Here is a 20,656-nt window from a genome sequence, read left to right as displayed (position 1 = left end):
TGGAAAATAATAAACCTTTGCTTCCCACAGTTGTTGCAAAGATCAAATGAGCATACATAAAATATATAGCAAGCCCTCTACAAATAACATTTCTATTACTCATGTCTTTACTCTGTATTCTTCCTCCACTGCTTTGCAGCCACACCACACTGGAAACATCCCGTATATCAATTTTGGGATATCCTTTCCGCTGTGAAACTGTGTGGGACTAGAAGCACTAGTCTGGGGTGCCGGTCTAGAAACCTGATTGGAACTCTGCCTCTGTGTTGCTCTGTAAACTGCCACAGGTCATCTTTCCTCTCTGGCCCTCAGTCTCTTCCTCTGTAAGAGCACTGTCCGATAAGAAAAAGAATGTGAGCTGCATTCTATATATATTGGGTTGGCCAAAAAGTTTGTTTGGGTTTTTCTGTAAGATCATATGGCAAAACTCAAATGAACTTTTTGGCCAACCCAATAATTGGAAATTGTTCAGTAGCCACTTTATGAAAATTAAAAAAAAGTAGAGAAAAGTAGTTTTAATAATTGATTGCTGTTCAGTTGCTAAGTTGTGTCCTACTCTTTGCAACTCCACGGACTGCAGCACACAAGGCTTCCCTGTCCTTCACTACCTCCTGCAGTTTGTTCAAACTCACGTCCATCGAGTCGGTGATACTATCTCACCATCTCATCCTCTGTCGCCCCCTTCTCCTTCTGCCTTCCGTCTTTCCCAGCATTAGGATCTTTTCCAATGCGTCAGTTCTTCATATCAGGTAGCCAAAGTATTGGAGTTTCGACTTTAGCATCAGTCCTTCCAGTGAATATTCAGGGTTGCTTTCCTTTAGGGCTGACTGGTTGGATCTCCTTGCTGTCCAAGGGACTCTCAAGAGTCTTCTCCAGCACCACATTTCCATGTTGTACCCAATGTAGTATATCCAAGAAATAATCGTGTCAACATGTAATCAATACTAGAAAATTATTGAATGAGATATTGTATACCTTTTCTTAAGTTTCTGAAATCTGGATGATTCTTGATCTGGGGCGATTTTGGCAATTGTCTGGGATATTTTCGGTTATCAGAACCAAGAGGGGTAGAGGATGGCAGGCTGAGGTATGTGTGTGCAACTGGCATCCAAAGGGCAGAGACTGGAGATGCTGCTAAACTCCCTACAGTACGTAGGACAGCCCCCCACAACAGAGGGTTATCTGGCCCCAAATGGTAACAGTTCCTGTTTTACACATAAAGCACAGTTCAGGTTATCTGCTTTCTAAGTTCTAAATAGCCACATGGAGCTGGTAGCTACCGTATTGGATAGTGCAGTTCTATAACATCAAATATTTGGACATGCACTTAAAAAGCCAAATTTTTAGGAATTCGGGTTTTAGTAAATTTGTTTTCCTGCTCCTCCCTGAATAAGTGGCCAAATGAGATGTAGCTGGTTCGCCCATCCCTGGCTGGCTAAGGACAGAGCCTGTCTGTCTCTGACTGGTTAGACTCTTCCAAAGCTACCCGCCCTCCCCTGGGAGACTGAGCCTGGGATGGACAGTGAACCCTGTTGTTCTTTTCTGGGGAGACAATGCTGCAGGCCCTGCTACCTACCTGACAGGGCTATTGTGGCTCAGGGAGAAAAGGGCTTTGTCAGGACAGCAGCCGAGGAGCCTGCAGTTCAATGGGGCCCTTCATGTCTGCACTCCCGGGATGTTAGATGCCAGCCTGGGGAGACTCCACCCCCTCCTAGAACAAACAGGGACCCGGAGGCCCAGAGAGGGTGTAGAAGGCCCTCCAATAGATCTCAGTTCCCTCCACCTCAGCCCTTTGCCCTAAAACATGAAATCCATCTAACTCTGAGAAGCCCTGCCTCAAAGCACAGGGTGAACTCAGTATTGCCCTTAAACTGGGCAAGGGGGCCCCTAACCCATACTCTGAAATTTAGCAGCTCCACAAATCACAAGCATGTATACAATTAATGTATTAAAGAACAAGCATGTATTTGTCTCCCACGATCTAGGCTCAGCTCTGGCACAAGGCAGTGATAACCCAAGATCTTCTCTTGTGACTTAAAAAGCCCAGGCTAAAGCGAAGCACTCCATCTCTCTTGTCCTGTGTCCTTGGAAAAATGCAGTGAGAGTTTGAGGGTTGTACCTTGGCCAGCCTCAGAGATGGACTCTGTTTTATAGCACAGGTGGGATCTGAGTGGCAGAAATGCTTAGCTAAGAGTGTGCGCATGCTCAGGCGTGTCCAACTCTTTGCGACCCCATGGACTGTGGCCCGCCAGGCTCCTCTGTTTTCCAGGATTTTCCATACAAGAATACTGGAATGGGTTGCCATTTCCTTTTTCCACGGGATCTTCCCAACCCAGGAATTGAACCTGTGTCTCTTGCATCTCCTACGTTGCCGGGTGGATCCTTTACCACTGCACCATCTGGGAAGCCCAGGTAAGAGCAAACACAAACTAAATTCTCTCGTCATGTTCTCCCTCATGGTGGCATAGACTCATTCATTTTTCTGTAATAAAGTACCCAGGAGGGCCAATTTGAAGTTTCCCAGGAGGGCCAATCTGTTTCTGGCTGCTGTGCATTCCAATTCATGCTGGTCTTGAGAAGTACTCACCTCTGTTTGAACTCCAGTGCCACATTCCTCCAAGGTTAGGGACAAGCTTGGATGTTAGGAGTAAAGACATATGAACTTGGATCTGTTGTTTCCCTTTCCTTTCTAATCTCTGGACCTCTACCCTACCCTAGACCCCATGGTAAAGTTTACAGATAATGGATACACACAGACACACACAGAGAGACAGAAAGGAGCAGAAAGGGTTGTCTTATTTGACAGGTAAGGAAACTGATCCTTCTGGAGACAAGGTAACTTTTTAAAGTCATTCAGTAAGTTAAGGGAAGCCACATGCTGGAAGAACCCATCCTAGAAGGCCACCAGTAAAGGGTGGAGGGTGGTGACTGGGGAGATAGCTGGGGGCACAGCAGCTCTTTTACTCCTGACCCCCTCACTTACTGGCTATGGGACCTTGTGGTGTTGGGAGGGGTGTGTTTCTCAGTATTTAAAATATGACTTTTTCTATTCCTATATAAGATGTTATTATGGGAAACTGGTGACAGGTATATGGGAACTCTGTAATATTTTTTTAACTCTTGTGTAAATTCAAAATTATTTCATAATCAAAAAATTATACAATTTTCCCTTATCTATACCATGGAGGGTAGCATCCACCTCACAGAAGGCTTCAATAAAACATGCCTGTAAGGCTTTAGTACCTGTTTGGAAGTGAGGACTCAATAAATAACTACTTTAAGAAGCTATTTCCTCCAGGAGGCCAGTGACCTAACAGAACTGACCGCAACATGGCAGTCCCATGTCCTCACTACTCAGGAGCACAAGATTATTTTGGCGTAAAATGCCAGGCTTGGTGTGGCTGCTAGGAGCATGCATTTCATTTGGGCTCTTGCACTTCCTAGCTGGGACCCCAGGGCAAATTGCTCGGTCTCTCTGTGCCTCGATATCCTTTCTTTAAATCATAAAACTACAAGTAAGGTTGTCATGAGGATTAAATGAACTGGGGACTTTTCAGCACCAACAGCTGTGACTGGCCCATAAGCAAGGACTGCCCACGTGTTTTTATGGTCTAGCTCAGTGTTTCTTGAACTTTTTACTAGACCCCATAGTAACAAATGTACTTTCCCTGACTTCCATTTTTCTTTTTAATGGTGATTTGGAAAGCCCCAGTCTCTGAGGAGTTGATCCCATTTTGTTTCTCCTATTAATGATTTATAAGGTTCTTAGGGGACAGGGAATATTTCTGATTCATTTTGATCTCTAAGTACTTCATTCCCTTCTCTCATTCAGTTTACCAAGTTTCTACCCCTCATTCATTCCACATATATGTATGGACCATTTGTTGAGTATCTACTTTGTGTACCTGTTACCTATTAATGTCCCTGTGCCCATCAGACATACGTATGAATATACGTATGAATACGACATAGAATGAACGAATAAGGCAGGGAGGCGGGAAGGCAGGCAGAAAGGAAAAAAAATCAGGGTCCCAGACACCCCTGGCCCGAGAGGGCTCCAGCTGGCAGCAGAGCCCCCTTTTCCACCCCCACATTCCCACTTCCACCTCGGCCAGAAAATTGCTCCCTCTGCAGCCACGCTGCAGCCCATCAACTGTGTCATCGGGGACGGAACTGGGTGTCGTCCCGCGCGGCGGGGCGGCGCCCGGGGGCCCGCCCTCTCGCACCTTGTGGTGTGCGGTGGTGATCCCTCGCAGTGTGCCAGGCAGCCTCCGCACCCCAGGAGGGCATGCACCCCTCCGCGGGCAGCTCGAGCGTTGCCCAAGAGGCCGGGTGGCTCCTCCCCGGTGACCCTCCCCCTCTGGGGCGCGTCATTCTCCCCACCCCCGGGTCCCGACCCCAGCGGCTCCTCTCACGCAGGCCACGCTGGGACAGTTCTCAGCCACCTGCTCCGGAGCCGGGGAGCCGGGGCGCCGGCAGCCCGTGAGTCGGTGCGAGCGCCCAGAGCCCCATGGAGCTGCCGGCCAGCAACAGCAGCTGCGAGAACGGTGCGTGGAGCCGGCGGGGACCCGCGGGGACCCGGTGCACCCTGCGCTTTGCCTTCCCTTCCTTTGCGCTGCTCCTTTCTTCCGCGTCCTCTCCTGCCAGGGGACCCCAAACGGGGCTGAGGGTCCGCACTTGTCACCCCACCTAGTTCTCGGGCCCGTCTAGGGAAGGAGCAGGCTTCTGGCTGACTTTCCCCCTCTTTGGACCCAGGGGGCGGGGAGAGGGGGAAGAGCGGGGAGTGGGAGAAGGAGGCGTGGCTTGATTGATTGGAGCTGGTCCATCCAAAGGGTTGAGGGGAGGGTGTTGGGTTTTCTTTTATGTATAGTTGCTTTGGATATTAGCACCTGCCCAGGCCTGTCTCCCTGGGGCTCACCAGAGACAGGGGAGTGGGTGCAGAGCCCCACCACCCTCAAACCCATATCCACCTTTTAGGAAAAAGAGGAAAGGAACAACCCAGGAAAGGAAAAGGAAAGATGCTGAGCTAGGCTTTTCACTTACATTATCCCAACTAATCCTTAACACAGCTCTAGAAAGCAGGTAGATATTACCACCTTTGTCATCATTCCAGAGACAGACAGAAATTGAGGCTCTGAAAAGTCCGATGAGCTTGCTCAAAGTAATACTGTGGGGGTATGGAATATAAAACCAGGGCTCTTGGATTCTAAAAACTGTGCTCACACCACTGTGCTCACCACATTTTCTGGCATATCTCCATTTTTCTACCTGTCATGGTATTGCAGCCTGTGGAATATCCGTGTTTTTTCTAACTTCTCTTCTCCAGTGAAGCTTTCAAAACAGGCCTGTTGGGTGTTGGCTGTCTTTAGTTTTCTGAACAACAATGTAGTCCATTTTCAGCCTCACCTTCCCCTGGGGATAAATACGTTCCAGTCCTAGCATATTCTAGGGGAGAGGTAGGTATCATCTGGCCCAGCATCCATTGGCCAGCGGTGCATCCTCCTCAGGATTGGGTTCCCTTTGGCCCTCAGCCTTCCCTCCTTTTCTTGCCCCTCTATGGGAAGACTTGACTTGATGGAGGCACTAAGCTCCATGGGCGCCTCAGGCCCAAACTGCTAAGCCCACCCTTTGGCTCCACCTGCTGGAGGTGTACCTTCAGGAGGGCAAGGGAAGGGCGTGGGGGTGGGATTGGACTTCCTCTGAGGAGTTGCCTTCCTTGGCCAGCATCCTCCCAGCTCTGGCTCTTTTCCTGAGCTCAGGGAACTCCCAGGACTTGACTCCTGTCCAAGTGGAGGAACAGGAGTGAGCAGTCAGGACAAGTCTGATTAAGGACCCAGATGGTTTCTCCTCTCCTCTTCTCTGGATTGTGACACAGGTGTGGGAAAGAGAGGTCTCCCACTGCAAAAGATGCCTGGGTGTCTCTGCTAGGTTCCAGACCCAGTTCTGCCTCCAGGCTTTTGTGAGACTCAAGCAAATCCTTCCCCATCTCAGGACCTCCATTTTCCCAGCTGAGAAGAAAGACAGTTAGATGGGCTGCTGCTATTCCATGCTTTCTCTGCTGTGGAAGCAAGGTCAACATCACCCTTCCTTTGTTCCACCAAAATGCCACTCTGTGCTCCAGGTATGCCAGAGCTAAAGCTGCCTCACCTTTTGGGCTTTGAGGCTCTTCCAGTGCAGGCCCAGAGGTCTAGCTTGGCCCAAGGGGAAGTGCTAGGCCCAGCGTTATATCCTTGGCATGGGAGCTTGGGGTCTTTGTGACACACAGTTTGAAAAAGACCTTCTCCACCAAAAGTCACAAACTCAGATGCTTCAAGGGGCCGAGAACAAAACAATGATGACTGAAGAGAGCTGGGTATGGACTCTGGGCAATCGCAAAGATCATGTCCTATCTAGGGGCAAAACCCCTGCTGAGCTGTGGCCAGCGGTTGCCTATGGGACCGCATACCCAGCAAGGTAAGCAAAGGCAGCCCTGAAGTGGAGTTTTTGTGGGAAATCTCCTGATTTTTAAATGTTAGCAGTGAGTTCATATTTTAAGATAACCTTCAAGAAGCTGAGTGAAACCCAGCCCCCTTGCCGCCTGCTTTGAGAAGGGTATGTAGTGACTGAGAGCATGGACTTTGGCATTCTATGCACTTGAGAAATAATTCTGGTTTCACTGCTTATCACCAATGTAGCCCCCGGTTACCAAGCTTGTCAGGGCCCCGGTTTCTTCAGGTAAAACCCTGGGCATCATCACTGTGCCATTTCCATGACAAAGATGCTCCTGGAAAGTCCTGGAGCGGTGGGCCCTGTGAGTCTCAGCCTGTGTTTTGTATTGATTCCTTGAACTTGGGCAGCTTCATTCTACTGACTAAGGGTCTGCCTCTCATGCCCAGGTTTGTCCTCTTGTCCTTGCTGTTTGGGCCAGAAGAACCAGCAAGAGTGTGCTAGCTGAAGGGCATGAGAACTGATGACTCTTGCAGACTCGGGGACTTGGAAAGAGAGCCTAGACAAAGCCTGTGTGGGATGGCAGGGACCCTGATTCCTCTGAGGCCTGAAGGAGGCCCCAGCCACTGACCATGTGCATCAGAGGTCTTCGAAGTAAGACCTGGGATGGTTGGTTCTCATAGACAAGGATGCTGGTATTTCATCACCTTCAGGCCTCAGAGGGGCTGTGCACTCCAGCCTCGCTCCCTCCTGTTACTTGTAGGGACTCCCTGTTGTGGCTGGAGTTAAGTATATGTAAGTGAAGAAGCCTCTGGAAGGGGAGAATATGTGTATTCCTGAGCTGTTGGAGGCCTCTGTGCCTGGAGAGTGGGAGATGTTTCCTGTGGAGGCCAGGAGGTTGGATTCAGTGATGCCTAAGAGCTGGGGGGACCCTGTTTTGTGTGTGGGAGCATCTTTCTGGCTCAGTGATGAGGTGCTGGAGCTCTGGAGTCAGACAGCCTGTGTTCTTAGGCAAGGTTCCTGACCTTTCATGGCCTCCATCTCCACATCTATGAAATGGGAATCAAATACAGCGCTTACCTGACATGTGGTTGGAAGGACTTGATGAGTTCATAAAGTCCCTTGTCTGGAGTAAGCACTCGGTGAACCTTAACTGTTCCTTTTTAGTTTGGAGCCCAGGATATGGATGGAATGCGGCAGTAGCTGAAGCATGGAGTCTGAAACAGTGGCCAGTCCCAGTGCTTCTAAAGCACGCAGATGTCCCCACCTGACTCTCTCACCATGCTCTTCCCAGGTTCCCTGATCAGCCTGTACTGCTCCTCCCAAAAAGTCCTGTGCCAGATCATCAGTGACCTCCAGCCCGAGGTGCCCAGCAATGTCACCTCCAACAGCTGGCAGGAGAGGTTCAGGAAGAACTACAGCTTCTACGTCGGTCTGGGGCTGGCCATCCTGTCCAGCTTCCTTGTCGGCAGCAGCATCATCCTCAAGAAGAAGGGCCTACAGCGACTGGTGGCCTCGGGCGCCACGCGGGCTGGTAGGCTCCTGAGGGGGCAGGTGTGGATGGGGTGTTGGGTGGCAAGCCCTCAGCCAGCCCTGTGAGCCTCTATTTGTGAGCCCACTGGAGCAGCTTGTGAGCTGGTCCTAGATGGGCACAAAAGGCCTTCTGTCAGTCATTGGGAATCTCACCCACCAGCAGGAGACCCTCGTTTATAATCCAGTAGTTCATGAGAACTACATGATCAGTTAATTGGGGTGAAGACAGGGAAAAGTCCCAGGGCCAAGACTAAGAAACCCCACGTCTGGTTCTGTTTTTTGTTTTTGGCTGCACCAGGTCTTAGTTGGGGTACTTGGGATCTTTGATCTGAATGCGGGATCTTTAGTTGTGGCATGAGAAGTCTTAGCTATGTCATGTGGGATCTAGTTCCCTGACCAGGGATCAAACACAGGCTCCCTACATTGGGAGCATGGAGTCTTAGCCACTAGACCACCAAAGAAGTCCCCTGGCTTTATTTCTTATCGGTTGTGTCATTGTAGGCAAGGCATAACTTCCATAAAAGATGGGAATATAAAACTTCTGCCCATAACAGTGTCAGGCAGTAATGTGTCCTCACTTACTATCAATCTGAGCTCCTCTAGAGGCTACGAAAGAATTACTGAGTCTCTGTCCACTGGGATTTGCTTGTTTGGAAAATAAGATGTGTATCCATGAAACAGTTGTTGAGAAAAGGAATCCTATGTAAAAGAATATCGCCATTTAATCATCATTCATTATGTCCCTACTGTGTGTCGGGTGCCATGCTAGACCTGGGGACACAGTGCCCTTGTGGGTCATTGGGTTGAGTGAGAGAGATAGGCAAGTCAATGAGCAACGGTTCTGTAGCATGTTAAGTGCTATCATGGGGAAAATGGTTTTAAGTAGTCATATATGGATGTGAGAGTTGGATCATAAATAAAGCTGAATCCCAAAGAATCTATGCTTTTGAACTGTGGTGTTGGAGAAGACTCTTGAGAGTCCCTTGGACTGCAAGGAGATCAAGCCAGTCAATCCTAAAGGAAATCAGTCCTGAATATTCATTGGAAGGACTGATGCTGAAGCTGAAACTTCAATACTTTGGCCACCTGATGCGAAGAACCTACTCATTGGAAAAGACCCTGATGCTGGGAAAGATTGAAGGTGGGAGGAGAAGGGGACGACAGAGGATGAGGTGGTTGGATGGCATCACTGACTCGATGGACATTAGTTTGAGTTGGTGATGGACAGGGAGGCCTGGGGTGCTGCAGTCCATTGGGTTGCAAAGAGTTGGACAAGACTGAGTGACTCCAAAGGGAGGGTGAAAAAGTGAGTCAGGATGACTCAGAACTCTCCGATTTGGACAACTAAGAAGATGATGGTGCTATTTTCTGAGATAAAGGATTCAGGAGGAGCAGGTTTATAGGAAGATGATGTGTTCAGGTTTGGATGTGTCCAATTTAATGTTCTGCGGGACACTGAGCTTTGGAAGCAGACTCTTTGAGTACCAGCTCCTTGGTTCCTGGTGATGTGATCCTGGGCAAGAAAACTCATTTTTCTGTGTCTCGGCTTCCTCATCTGACAAACTGGGGATAGGAATAGTCCAGGCTAAAGGATTGTTGTGGAGATATGCAGTGTGTTTAGAGAGATACTTGGCACAGACTGAGCACTAGTATTAATATTACTGTGATCTAAGTGGGAGGGCCTGACACACAGTTGGATACCCAGGACTAGAATCAGATGTGCTCTAAAAATGGAGAGCTGTGAGATTTGGGGATAAAGTCGGGGTCAACAGTCTTTGCTGCTCTATCTCTACTTCCGGACAAGTGTTCCAAAGGCTGGAGACCTCCTACAGTACCAGAAAAACAGCTGCTTGCACTCAAGAGAGAGCAGGGCAAGTATCATTGATCATTCAGAAAGGCGGCTTTCCTGGAATGAGTTTTTTTCTCCAATCTGCTATTTCAATACCTTCTGAGATTTCAACTCAATAAAATGCTCTCAGAGCTTTTAGCTTTTATGGGAGATTCTGACTCCTTTAAGAACCTGATGAAAGCTAAGGGCTATCTTAGAAAAATGGGCATTTACAAAAAAACCACATTCAAGTTTTAGACAAAACAATCTAAAACCCATCCTCCTCCTCCTCCTCCTCATCGCTAACCTCCTCCTCCTCCTCATTGCTAACCTTGAGCTAACTATGTGCCAGGCTCTGAGTCCATCATGTGACCAAAGCAGACACAATTCTTGGCTTCATGGAGCTTCCATTTTAGTAGGGGAAATGCCAGAAAATAAATAGATAAATTCAAATTATAGACAGTAAGTGTCACTAAAGAGAAGAACTGAGTGTGATGAGAGAAAAACCCAAGGGAGGGCATTTTAGGGAAAGCAACATCAAGTGGAGACCTGTAGAGTAGGTAAAGATACAGGCAAATATTGTTAAGAAGACTATTCTGAACACAGAAAAACACACACAAAGCCCTTAAGGCCAAAATAAACTCATCATTTTTGAAGAACGCAAAGACAGCCGGAGTGGCTGGACTAGAGTAAGAAGAGTGGTGGGAGATGCCTTTGGAGAGGTAAGCAGGGTCAGAACTAAGATCAGGCTTGTTAGGAATTCTGGTCTTTATCCTAAGAGTATAAGCCACTGGCCAGCTCTAAGCTGAGGAGTGACATAATTGTTAAAAACCCCTGGCTACTATGAAAGGAATGGATTATAAAGGGACAGGATTGAGCTCGAGGAATCCTAGGAGGAGCTTGCCTCCTCCCAGGCCAGAAGTAATAGTGCCTGGGAGTTGGGTGGTGGCAGTGGAGTGGACCCGTGTAGATGCTTTTTGGAGACAGAATGCACAGGATGGATTGGATGCAGACAATGGAGTAATGGGAGGGTCCAGTGTGATTCCCTGGTTTCTGGATCAAGTTTCATTTGGCGGGTTATTGTTGTTTTGGTCACTAAGTTTTGTCAACTCTTTCGCGACTATATGGACTATAGCCCACCTAGCTCCTCTGTCCATGGGATTTCCCAGGCAAGAATATTGGAGTGGGTTGCCATTTACTTCTCCAGGGGATCTTCCCAACCCAAGGATCAAACCTGCATCTCCTTCATCAGCAAGTGGATTCTTTAGCATTGAGCAACCTGGGAAGCCCTCATTTGGTGGGTGGGAGCATTTTAAAATCAAGAGTTCCATTTAGGACAGAGTTTGAGATGCCTGTGATAGACCCAAGAATTGTTGAGTAAGTAACCAGATACACATCAGGGCTCAGAAGAAAGGATCAGGATGTACATGAACTAGGGACATGAGAATCCAGATGGAATTTAAAACTTTGGAAAGGACGCACTTGCTCAGGAGAGGGCCCAGAAGGAAGCCTGGAGGACGCACCACAGCTGCCTCGTACGAACCATTGGAGGCTGGGGAGGGAAAGGAGGGAAGGAAAGGTCCCGGGAAAGTGTGGCCAACCTCTAACTTAGTGCCCATTCCTTTCTACAGTGGATGGAGGCTATGGCTACCTGAAGGACTCAATGTGGTGGGCTGGATTTCTCACAAGTAAGTAGGTCCTTTCTCTCTCTCTCTTTTTTTTTTGGCTGTCACCGGTCTTAGTTGCCATACACAGAATCTTCATTCCCCAAACAGGGGTCAAACCTAGGCTCTCTGCTTTGGGAACTCAACATCTTAGGCACTGGACCACCAGAGAAGTCCCTTGTAAGTGGATTCTTTGCTACTAAGGACACTGCCCTATTGATGATAGAGGCAGAGATGAAAGAAGGAATAGATGTCTCTATTATGCAAAATATGCATCCAAGGCCCAGATTTCTAAGGGGGAAAGCTTGACAGTCTTTGCAGGTAGAACATTTTACCTGGCCCCTCAGGTTACTTTCTCCATCCACAGTGATGTCTTTCATCCACAAAGCATCTGTCCCCAGAGAGGTTTGTACAGAACTGGTAATGATAAAGGTATAATGTCTCAACTTCCCCTGAAAGGCAGGGAGCTATGACTGCCGGGCAGAGTCCCCCAGACTCCTACAGGGCACAGCCCAGGACTCCTAACTCAGCCGTCCCATTCCACAGCAGTTGTTGGGTCACTTAGGATGTGACTGGTCTGCCACCTAAGGTTTGTCCAAACTTGCACGTTCACACATTTCCCCCCACTTTCCACCACCCTTTCTGGCTTTCAAACCCTAATTCTTTGGGTTGGATGGAGAAGTAGTGAGCTTTCTGTTTATAATCCCCTAAGTCAGGTTTTGATCCCTGTCTCAGCCAGAGTGATCACATTCATCACTTGCTTTCAAAGGGCAGACCCAGGTCATTCTCTATGAGCAGAGAGGCAGGAGTCTGCAAACTGGAAACTCACGTGGGGAGAAGTAGACCCTTTGGGAATGTCTGTCTAACCCTCTGCCTGTCTAGACTATCCACAACTACTCTGGGAAAGACAGCTCCATGGACCATTTGGTACCTGGAAAATCGATGACTGTGGCTATTTCTTTATTTTATAATTAACACTTTCTAGTTGTTGTTGTTCAGTCACTAAGTCATGTCTGACTCTTTACAACACCAGAGACTACAGCATGCCAGGCTTCTCTGTCCTCACCATCTCCCAGAGTTTGCTCAGATTCATGTCCATTGAGTCAATGATGTCACCCAACTAGCTCATCCTGTTGCTTTCTTCTCCTCTTTGCCCTTAATCTTTTCCAGCAACGCGGTCTTCTCCAATGAGTAGGCTCTTTGCATCAGGTGGCCAAAGTATTGGAGCTTCAGCTTCAGCACCAGTCCTTTCAATGAATATTCAGGGTTGATTTCCTTTAGGATTGACTGGTTTGATCTCCTTGCTGCCCCACTTTTTAGAACTTACTTTAATCATACAGACCAATCATTGGTCTGAGATACCCTTAACCGTGCTTAGGCTAGAAGCCGAGAGACCTCTAGAACAAGAAGGCGCCATATGACCCTGGACTCTAGGCCATCTCCTTATCTTTAAAATGAGAGGATTTGGTCAGGATGGTCTGGGCCTGACCTTTAGATGAGATTCTGCAGGGAGAAAGCGTAAGGATCGGGATTGTAATGAATGCTGGTCTGGGATTCTGTGAACGGGTGAACACCGAATGAAGCTGTCTCCACCCACATTCATTTGGGCTGGAGATGGTGCGTCAGAGCCACTGTGACCTCTTCTCTCCCTTCATTTCCTAGTGGCTGCTGGGGAAGTTGCCAACTTCGGGGCCTACGCGTTCGCTCCTGCCACAGTCGTCACCCCTCTGGGAGCGCTGAGTATCCTCATTAGGTTAGTCACCTCTCCTGCTCTCTCTGACTCCTTCATGTTTTCAGTTGATGTCAGAAACTGCCATATGGGGTCAATCGCTACTTGCAGTTGGACCTGGGTCAGTCCCAGCTCCTGGAAAGAGGCTCTGCACTGGGGATTGCGTGCTGCCCATTGTTCTAGCATCCCTTTGACCGCCTGGGCAGTGAAGGGGCAGGCCAAGCCCCATCCAGGGAAAGGGCTGTCCCTGCCACCAGGCTGAAGGTCTCATGCCAGTGTTTTGGTGCCATAGTAGAAGCAGCACGCACATTGAAAGGATAAGCCCTAGATTAACTGTCCTGAGTTCTAACCTTATCTCTGCCACTTTGTAGTTACAGTACATGGCGGGTCACTTAACTACTCTAAGCGTCAATTTCCCATCTCCCAAGTGGGGATGTTCATAATGCCTGTCTGAAGGCATTGCTTCAAGGCCTCAGTGAGATAATGCACAGAAAGTGCATAGTACAGAATCGGCACTGAAGAATAACCATGGCTAACATGTGTTTAGGGTTTTTGTTGTTGTTCTTGTTTAGTCAGTAAGTCGTGTCCAACTCTTGTGACCTTGTGGATTGTAGCCTGCCAGGTTCCTCTGCCCATGGAATTTTCCAGGCAAGAATACTGGAGTGGGTAGCCTATTCTTTCTCCAGCGATCTTCTCAACCCAGGTATTGAGCCCGAGTCTTCTGCATTGCAGGCGATTCTTTACCAGTGCACCACCTTTAATCCTTACAGTATCCCTACTAATTAGAAAGGAGAGGAGACCTGAGGCCAAGAGAGGTTAAGCATCTTGGCCAAGGTCACCCGGATCCCTGGAGACTGAGCCAGGATTCCCTCCCAGGCAGTCTAATTTCAGAGTCTGGATGCTTAATCACTAGGCCATGTTTCCTGGAAAATGTTTGATGATTTTAAAGATAACTGCTATTACACGTGTGTGCTTCCCATTGTGCTGTTCCTCCCAAGCTACAAGACCCCTCCTCTGTGGGGGTCCTCAGTCCCATTTGAAGCTGGCTCTGATTGTTGCCCTAACCATGGAGTCCTGGTAAGTGCCACCCCACCACACCCAATACCTGTAATTTCCTGTTTTGTTTTTACCAGCTTGAAGATAATCTTGCAACATCTATACAGTCAAAAACCAGATAGAGCCATGACTCACACTGCATAGTTGGCTGATGTAGCTGTGATACCACTTTTGCATATCTGGTTAGTTTACAAATTCCCATCCTGGGTAGTTAGGAGAGGCAGGGAACCCTTTACTTTGTGACCCCTGCCTTTGCTAAGGCCACCAAATGCTGGTAAAAAGGCATCGTAGGTAAGATGCTTTTGGCAGTTTTAGAGGAGAGATGGGAGACATTTAGAGGAACTTAGACAATAGTCCCTTCTTTCCTGATCTCTTTAAGCAGGACTCATGAAGCTTACTGGGTGACCTTAGGCAGCCAACAGATTTTTACCCTAAAATAATGCCACCCTTGTAAAGAAACAGAAGCGCGCCCCAGTGATCATACTTGTCTTGTCCCATTTCCCTCCCATCTTCCCTCACCTTTGCCAGCTCATTTGGAGGAATGAAAGTCATATCAGCAAAGAACAGCAAGGAACTGGAGGTGTTTTGCCCAGAAAAGACTCAAGTCACAATTCTCCTCAGTTAGATGTAGAAGGAAAAACCATAGGCTTTATAATTAGACAGAATTTGAGCTCAAATTCTGGCTTGTCTCTTACCAGTTGTGTGATCTTGCCACCATTTAAGCTTCTATGGGACTCAGTTTTCTCATCTATTAAATGGGCATAAGTATATTTTTTGCTTCTCAGCGTTGTAAGATGTTAGTGAGGTAATAAATAGAAAGTTCCTAGCATAATGCCAGTGCAGGAGATGCAAGAGACATGGGTTCGATCCTTGGGCCAGGAAGATCCCCTGGAGTAGAAAACGGCAACCCACTCTAGTATTCTTGCCTGGAAAATTCCATGGACAGAGGAGCCTGGTGGGCTACAGTCCATGGGGTCACAGAGTTGGACACAGCTGCGCATCACACATGTGGTGCATGCTGATAAAGTGCTCAAGACACAGTGCCTGTGATGGGCATGATGGTTGTTTACACTGGCATATACAAATGGAAGGAGGAATGGATTTGTTCTGTATGGTGCAAGGAATAAGATATGGGAAAAGTAGAAATTACCACATTTGGGTAACACCTCATAGAATGAACCTACAATGGATTCATCTGCATTGTGAAGGGGTGACCTGTTTGCCACAAGAGATATACAAGCCAAAGCTGAAAGCATTTCACATTTGTTTGCAGCGTTACAGAAGATGTGCTCATTGGGTAGGAAGTTAGACAAAAGGGCTCTGAAGGACTCTTCCAACTCTTCTGTTTGGGGATACTCTCCGTCTCTAAAATGAAAGAAATTCACGTGGCTGTTGTCCATTCCTCCAGCCTACACTGTAGCCCTCCCATAAGTAAGTTTCTATTTCAGACATTTTCAAGGGGTCCAAAAAAGCTCCCACATGGGAGAGCAGTGAGCCCTCGCTCTGCCCTGGCCTTTCTCCAGGATGCTGGGGCCAGCCTGGCTACTCTGAGCCCTTTCTCCTCTTCTGCACACAGTGCCATCTTTTCCTCGTATTTCCTGGGGGAGAGTCTGAACCTCCTGGGGAAGCTGGGCTGTGTGATCTGCGTGGCTGGCAGCACAGTGATGGTGATACACGCCCCCGAGGAAGAGAAGATCAGCACCATCATGGAGCTGGCTGCCAAGATGAAAGACACAGGTAGGCTCCAGCTCCCCTTGAGCAGGGAGGTGCTGGGGGTGAACCCTGGGGAGGGGTGACTGGGTTATGGCCGTCTCAGGTGCTGCCACCTGGAGGAGGAGGAGGAGGAAGCAAGTTTGGGGAAGAAAACTGATGGGCTGGTACTAAGGCTAGTTTACAGGGTCCCAGTCTGATAGGTATTGATGCTGTTTATTATGTAATGGGTACTGTTCTAAATGCTTTGTTTGCACTGTCTTAGTTCAAATATCATAGACTGGGTGGCTTATAAACAATAGACATTTTTCACAGTTCTGGAAGCCATCATCAAGTCCTTGTTCAAGCCCTATAGATTTTGTTCATAGACATCACCACCAGGTGTCCTCACCTGGTGGAAGGGGCAGGGGAGCTCTCTGGAGTCCCCTGGGGCACTAATCCCTTCATGAGGGCTCTACCCTGACAACTTAATCACCTTTGAAACCCTCACCTCCAGATACCGTCACATTAGGGGATTAGGTTTCAACATATGAATGGGAGGGGGCATTCATTCAATTGAGTATATTATCTCATTTAATCTCACAAAAAAAGCTCCTATAGGGAAGGTCCTATTATTATTCCTATTTTACAAAGAGGAAACTGAGATCTTGGGGGTTTAATGAATAACTTGTACAAGTTATTAAAAAATTGTGCTGCTGGGACCAGAACCCATGTTTGATTCCAGAGCCTAGATTTCCTTTTTTAACAACACAGATTTATTTCTCTATTTATTTTTACTTATTTTTTATTTGGCCGTGCCCCAAGAGGAGCTTCTCAGGTGGCGCTACTGGTAAAGAACGTGCTGCCAATGCGGGAGACATAAGAGACCTGGATTCAATCCCTTGCAAGGGAAGATCCCCTGGAGGAGGGCATGGCAACCCACTCCAGTACTCTTGCCTTGAGAATCCCATGGACAGAGGAGCCCGGTAGGGTCAGAAAGAGTCAGACACAACTGAAGTGACTTAGCATGCATAGTATAAAAGGGCTTCCCAGGAGGAACTAGTGGTAAAGAATCTGCCTGCCAATGCAGGAGATGCAAAAGATGTGGGTTTGATCCCTGGGTCAGGAAGATCCCCTGAAGGAGGGCATAGTAACCCACTCCAGTATTCTTGCCTGGAGAATCCCATGGACCAAGGAGCCTGGTGGTCCACAGGGTCGCAGAGTCAGACACAGCTGAAGAGACTTAGTTTCCTGACCTGGGATAAACCCACGCTCCTTGCATTGCAGGTGCAGAGTCTTAACCACTAGACTGCCAGGGAAGTCCTCCAGAGCCCAGATTCTTAATGTGACATCCCGCTGCCATGGGGCGGGGGGAGCTCTAGATGCTGTTGGCATCCTCCCAGCTCAGGTCCTCTCTCTCCCTCCCCCTCAAAGGGTACATCGTGTTTGCTGTGTTTCTGCTGGTGTCCTGCCTCATCCTCATCTTCATCGTCGCCCCACGTTACGGACAAAGGAACATCCTCATCTACATCACCATCTGCTCTGTGATCGGGGCCTTCTCCGTGTCCTCCAGCAAGGGTCTGGGCATCACCATTAGGAACTTCTTCCAGGGGCTGCCGGTTGTACGGCACCCTCTCCCCTACATCCTGTCCCTCATGCTGGTGCTTTCGATCAGCACTCAGGTCAACTTCCTCAACAGGGCGCTGGACATCTTCAACACCTCCCTGGTGTTCCCCATCTACTACGTGTTCTTCACCACGACGGTGATGACCTCCTCCATCATCCTCTTCAAGGAGTGGTACAGGATGTCGGCTGTGGACATCGTGGGCACCCTCTCTGGCTTTGTCACCATCATCCTGGGTGTATTCATGCTTCATGCTTTCAAAGACCTGGACATCAGCCGGAGCAGCCTGCCCCACATGCACAAAAACCCACCTGCCACTCCTGCCCCAGAGCCCAGTGTCATTAGACTTGGAGACAAGAATGTCCTGGTGGACAACATGGAACTCTCCAGCACCCCATCACCAGAAGAGAAGCCCAAAGTGTTTATAGCCCATTCGTAAAGCCTGAAGTAGAGAAGTGAGAGGATGAGCCCTGTGGTACAGCCTGACGGCTTGATTTCAGAGCCAACTGGTTACTTCCAACACAACTCGTACCAATGGGCTCTTTTTTTGAGACTTTGATTTATACCTCATTGCTGTTTCCAGGAGAAAAATCCCTACTCAGTGAGCAGTGGTGGTTTCACTTCCTGGAAACACAGCCTCAGTGACCAAACACACTACTTTACTTGGTGCCAGCAGGTCCCCTGGACCTCCCTTCCCACTTGTTTCCTCTGTGTTGTGGGGAAGAAGATCGGATTTGACCCATTGAATGTAGCATAAGCCAGGAACTTCCCTGAAACGCTGGTCATCAGGAAGTTCCCCTCCTGAGACTGACTCACTGTTCCCAAGTCCAAGGCTGAAGTGCACCTGGCTCCCCGGGGCCCAGAGAGCAACTCGCCATGCCCGCCGTCCGGAACTAATAGACACACAACTCTTGTCAAATGTCTTGTTGCTGTTGCCACCTCATTTTCGGACACGGAAACAAGACCTCAGCTGACCTTCTTACTGTGAAAGCCGCCTGATGTCTCAGGGAAACCCTGCCACCAGCCCCATTCCCAGAGCAGCCAGCCTGGAGCTTAGCATCTGCTTCCATCCTCCCCACCCCAACCCTTCCCTCTGTGCTGTGCTCAGTTGCTTTAGTCATGTCCAACTCTTGCAAGCCCGCTCCTCTGTCCATGGGATTCTCCAGGCAAGAATACTGGAGTGGGTTGCTGTGCCCTCCTCCAGGGGATCTTCCTGACCCAGGGGTTGAACTCACGTCTCTTATGTCTCCTGCATTGGCAGGCGGGCTCTTTACTGCTAGCACCACCTGGAAAGGCCCCTTCCCTCTCTAGATGCACCCCAAGGAGCTGGTCACAGAGACATTCAGGTGGTTGTCCAAGAACTTGAAACAACACAACCAACCACAACAAAAGGTGCCTCCCAGCCGAGCTCTGCTGGCCAAGCCCAGAGTTTCATTCTGCCTCACTCTAAGAGCAGAGCAGTTCACGACTCTTAAAAGCAGCCTGGTTGTCGAGTAGAATGCACTTTCCTTTTCCTCAAGGAGTAAACCACAATATGATTTGGGGAGATGGGGAGAAGAGTGAGGAGCAGAGTCAGGATTTGTCAGAGAGCAGACACAAGCTCTCTGGAAACCAGAGGCTAACCTGTGTTTACTCTGGTGGCTGACCAAGAACCCAGGTGGCAAAGGTAACCTCTGGGGGTGTGTGTGTATTTAAAATGCAGCATGCAGGATCTTAGTTCCCAGACCAGGGATTGAACCCATGCCCCTTGCAGTGGAAGCATGGAGTCTTAACCACTGGACCACAGGGAAGTCCCCTTCGGCAGTGGAAGCTCAAAGTCTTAACCACTGGGCTGCTAGGGAAGTCTCCTCTGGGTAACTTCTGGGCTGAAGCCTTAGAGGCTTGGCCAGTGGGATCAGCTTTGAACTTCAGTGACCAAGCGGGGGTGTAAGCTAGGTACCAGGTGTCATTCTGGCCATGGACCAGATTGCCACCAAGTCCCCGGTCCACTGATGAGCTGCCCACCCTGGGAGGCGGTGTGCCACAACTGCTGCACCACCACCTGCTTTGGGGACTGCCTGTGGTCCCCCCACATTTGGCTGGAGGCAGTCAAAAAACCAAGAGCAGCTGGAGAGAGAGAATTAATATCGTTTTCCTTCCTGTCTTCTTTCCAGCAGTGAGAATGTGACAGTTGATTCAAGGATCATTGATACGGAGGTAAGGGAGTCAGTATATTTGTCAAGAAGGAAGCCCTGGCCCTCAGCCCCCCGAGCTGGTGTAGAGCCCCCCTGTGTAACTCCATTCCTGTGCCTGTGTCCCGGGCCCTCAGCACAGCCAAGCCCAGGCCAAACTCCTGCTGGCCTTAGAGCGCCAATGAACAGACTGGCTTTCTGCACGCACTCCAGCCCCAAAGCCCCAATTTTGAATGACTGTGGATTTCTCTAACTAAAATCAATGCAACCCATTGGATGTTGAGAATGGCCGTGATCTGAGGGCCCTGAGAGTGTGGTCTGCGGGGTCAGTAATAAAGACCTCTGAGTGTGTTTACTTGATGCTTATATCTCGGCCCTCCTTGGACATGGACTAATTAAAATGGTTCTTCTAGTGCTGGTGGAGTGGGGGGTGGGGGGTAGGGTTGGGGTCGGGGGCCAGGCCAGGCCCCAATCTCTGGAGAGTTGTGGCTATCAAGGAGGTCCTGTCCCTCCAATGTCTTCTGCAGTCCAGCCTCACTAGAGAGGGAAAGGTTGTCTGGGGAATACAGTCCGCTGAAGACTTTGCACATCCCTTGTTATTTTGTTGGTTTGTTTTTACCATCCCTTGTTAATGTCTGAGCCCTTAGGAGGAACCAATCACAATGCTAAGAGCCTCCCATGAATACTTTAAGCCCTCACAAATCCTCAAGGTAGGTCTGTATCACTCATGTCCCGAGTGACCCCAGACCTATTTAAACTAGACCAGCTTTTGTCCAGGTGCCAAGACAAGCAAAGACCCCAGGCTTCTCTGTGGCTCAGGTTCTTCCATGGTGGTCTGACAAGCTGGGTGGATGGTCCCTGTGGGAACTCTTCTGAGGAGTCCTCAGGGATGGATCGTATCCAGGCTAGCCAATACAACATGAAAACAAACAAACG

At 48.9% G+C, this 20,656-nt stretch overlaps 1 protein-coding gene across 3 annotated transcripts; it reads left to right on the top strand.

Moving 5' to 3' along the window:
- The first annotated feature begins 4,199 nt into the window (after positions 1 to 4,199).
- On the top strand, positions 4,200 to 20,080 carry NIPAL4 (NIPA like domain containing 4). 3 transcript variants are annotated; one of them, XR_006553242.2, is made up of 7 exons: positions 4,209 to 4,547; positions 7,721 to 7,960; positions 11,419 to 11,475; positions 13,114 to 13,204; positions 15,813 to 15,973; positions 17,360 to 19,215; positions 19,703 to 20,080. XR_006553242.2 is itself a non-coding variant. In XM_025292333.3 (6 exons), exons 1-6 carry the CDS (start codon positions 4,511 to 4,513, stop codon positions 17,986 to 17,988), a joined length of 1,215 nt encoding a protein of 404 aa, XP_025148118.2. In that variant the 5' UTR covers positions 4,209 to 4,510; the 3' UTR covers positions 17,989 to 20,080. The 3 variants fall into 3 exon arrangements, 2 of the variants coding, with proteins under 2 accessions (XP_044803325.1, XP_025148118.2); XM_025292333.3 differs by having other exon boundaries at positions 17,360 to 20,080; XM_044947390.2 differs by lacking the exon at positions 11,419 to 11,475 and having other exon boundaries at positions 4,200 to 4,547; positions 17,360 to 20,080.
- Positions 20,081 to 20,656: the final 576 nt, after the last annotated feature.

The sequence above is a fragment of the Bubalus bubalis genome, chromosome 9, assembly GCF_019923935.1.
Source record: "Bubalus bubalis isolate 160015118507 breed Murrah chromosome 9, NDDB_SH_1, whole genome shotgun sequence".
Lineage (NCBI taxonomy): Eukaryota > Metazoa > Chordata > Mammalia > Artiodactyla > Bovidae > Bubalus > Bubalus bubalis.
Note: the sequence above shows the minus strand (reverse complement) of the source record. Positions and strands in the feature narration are given on the sequence as shown.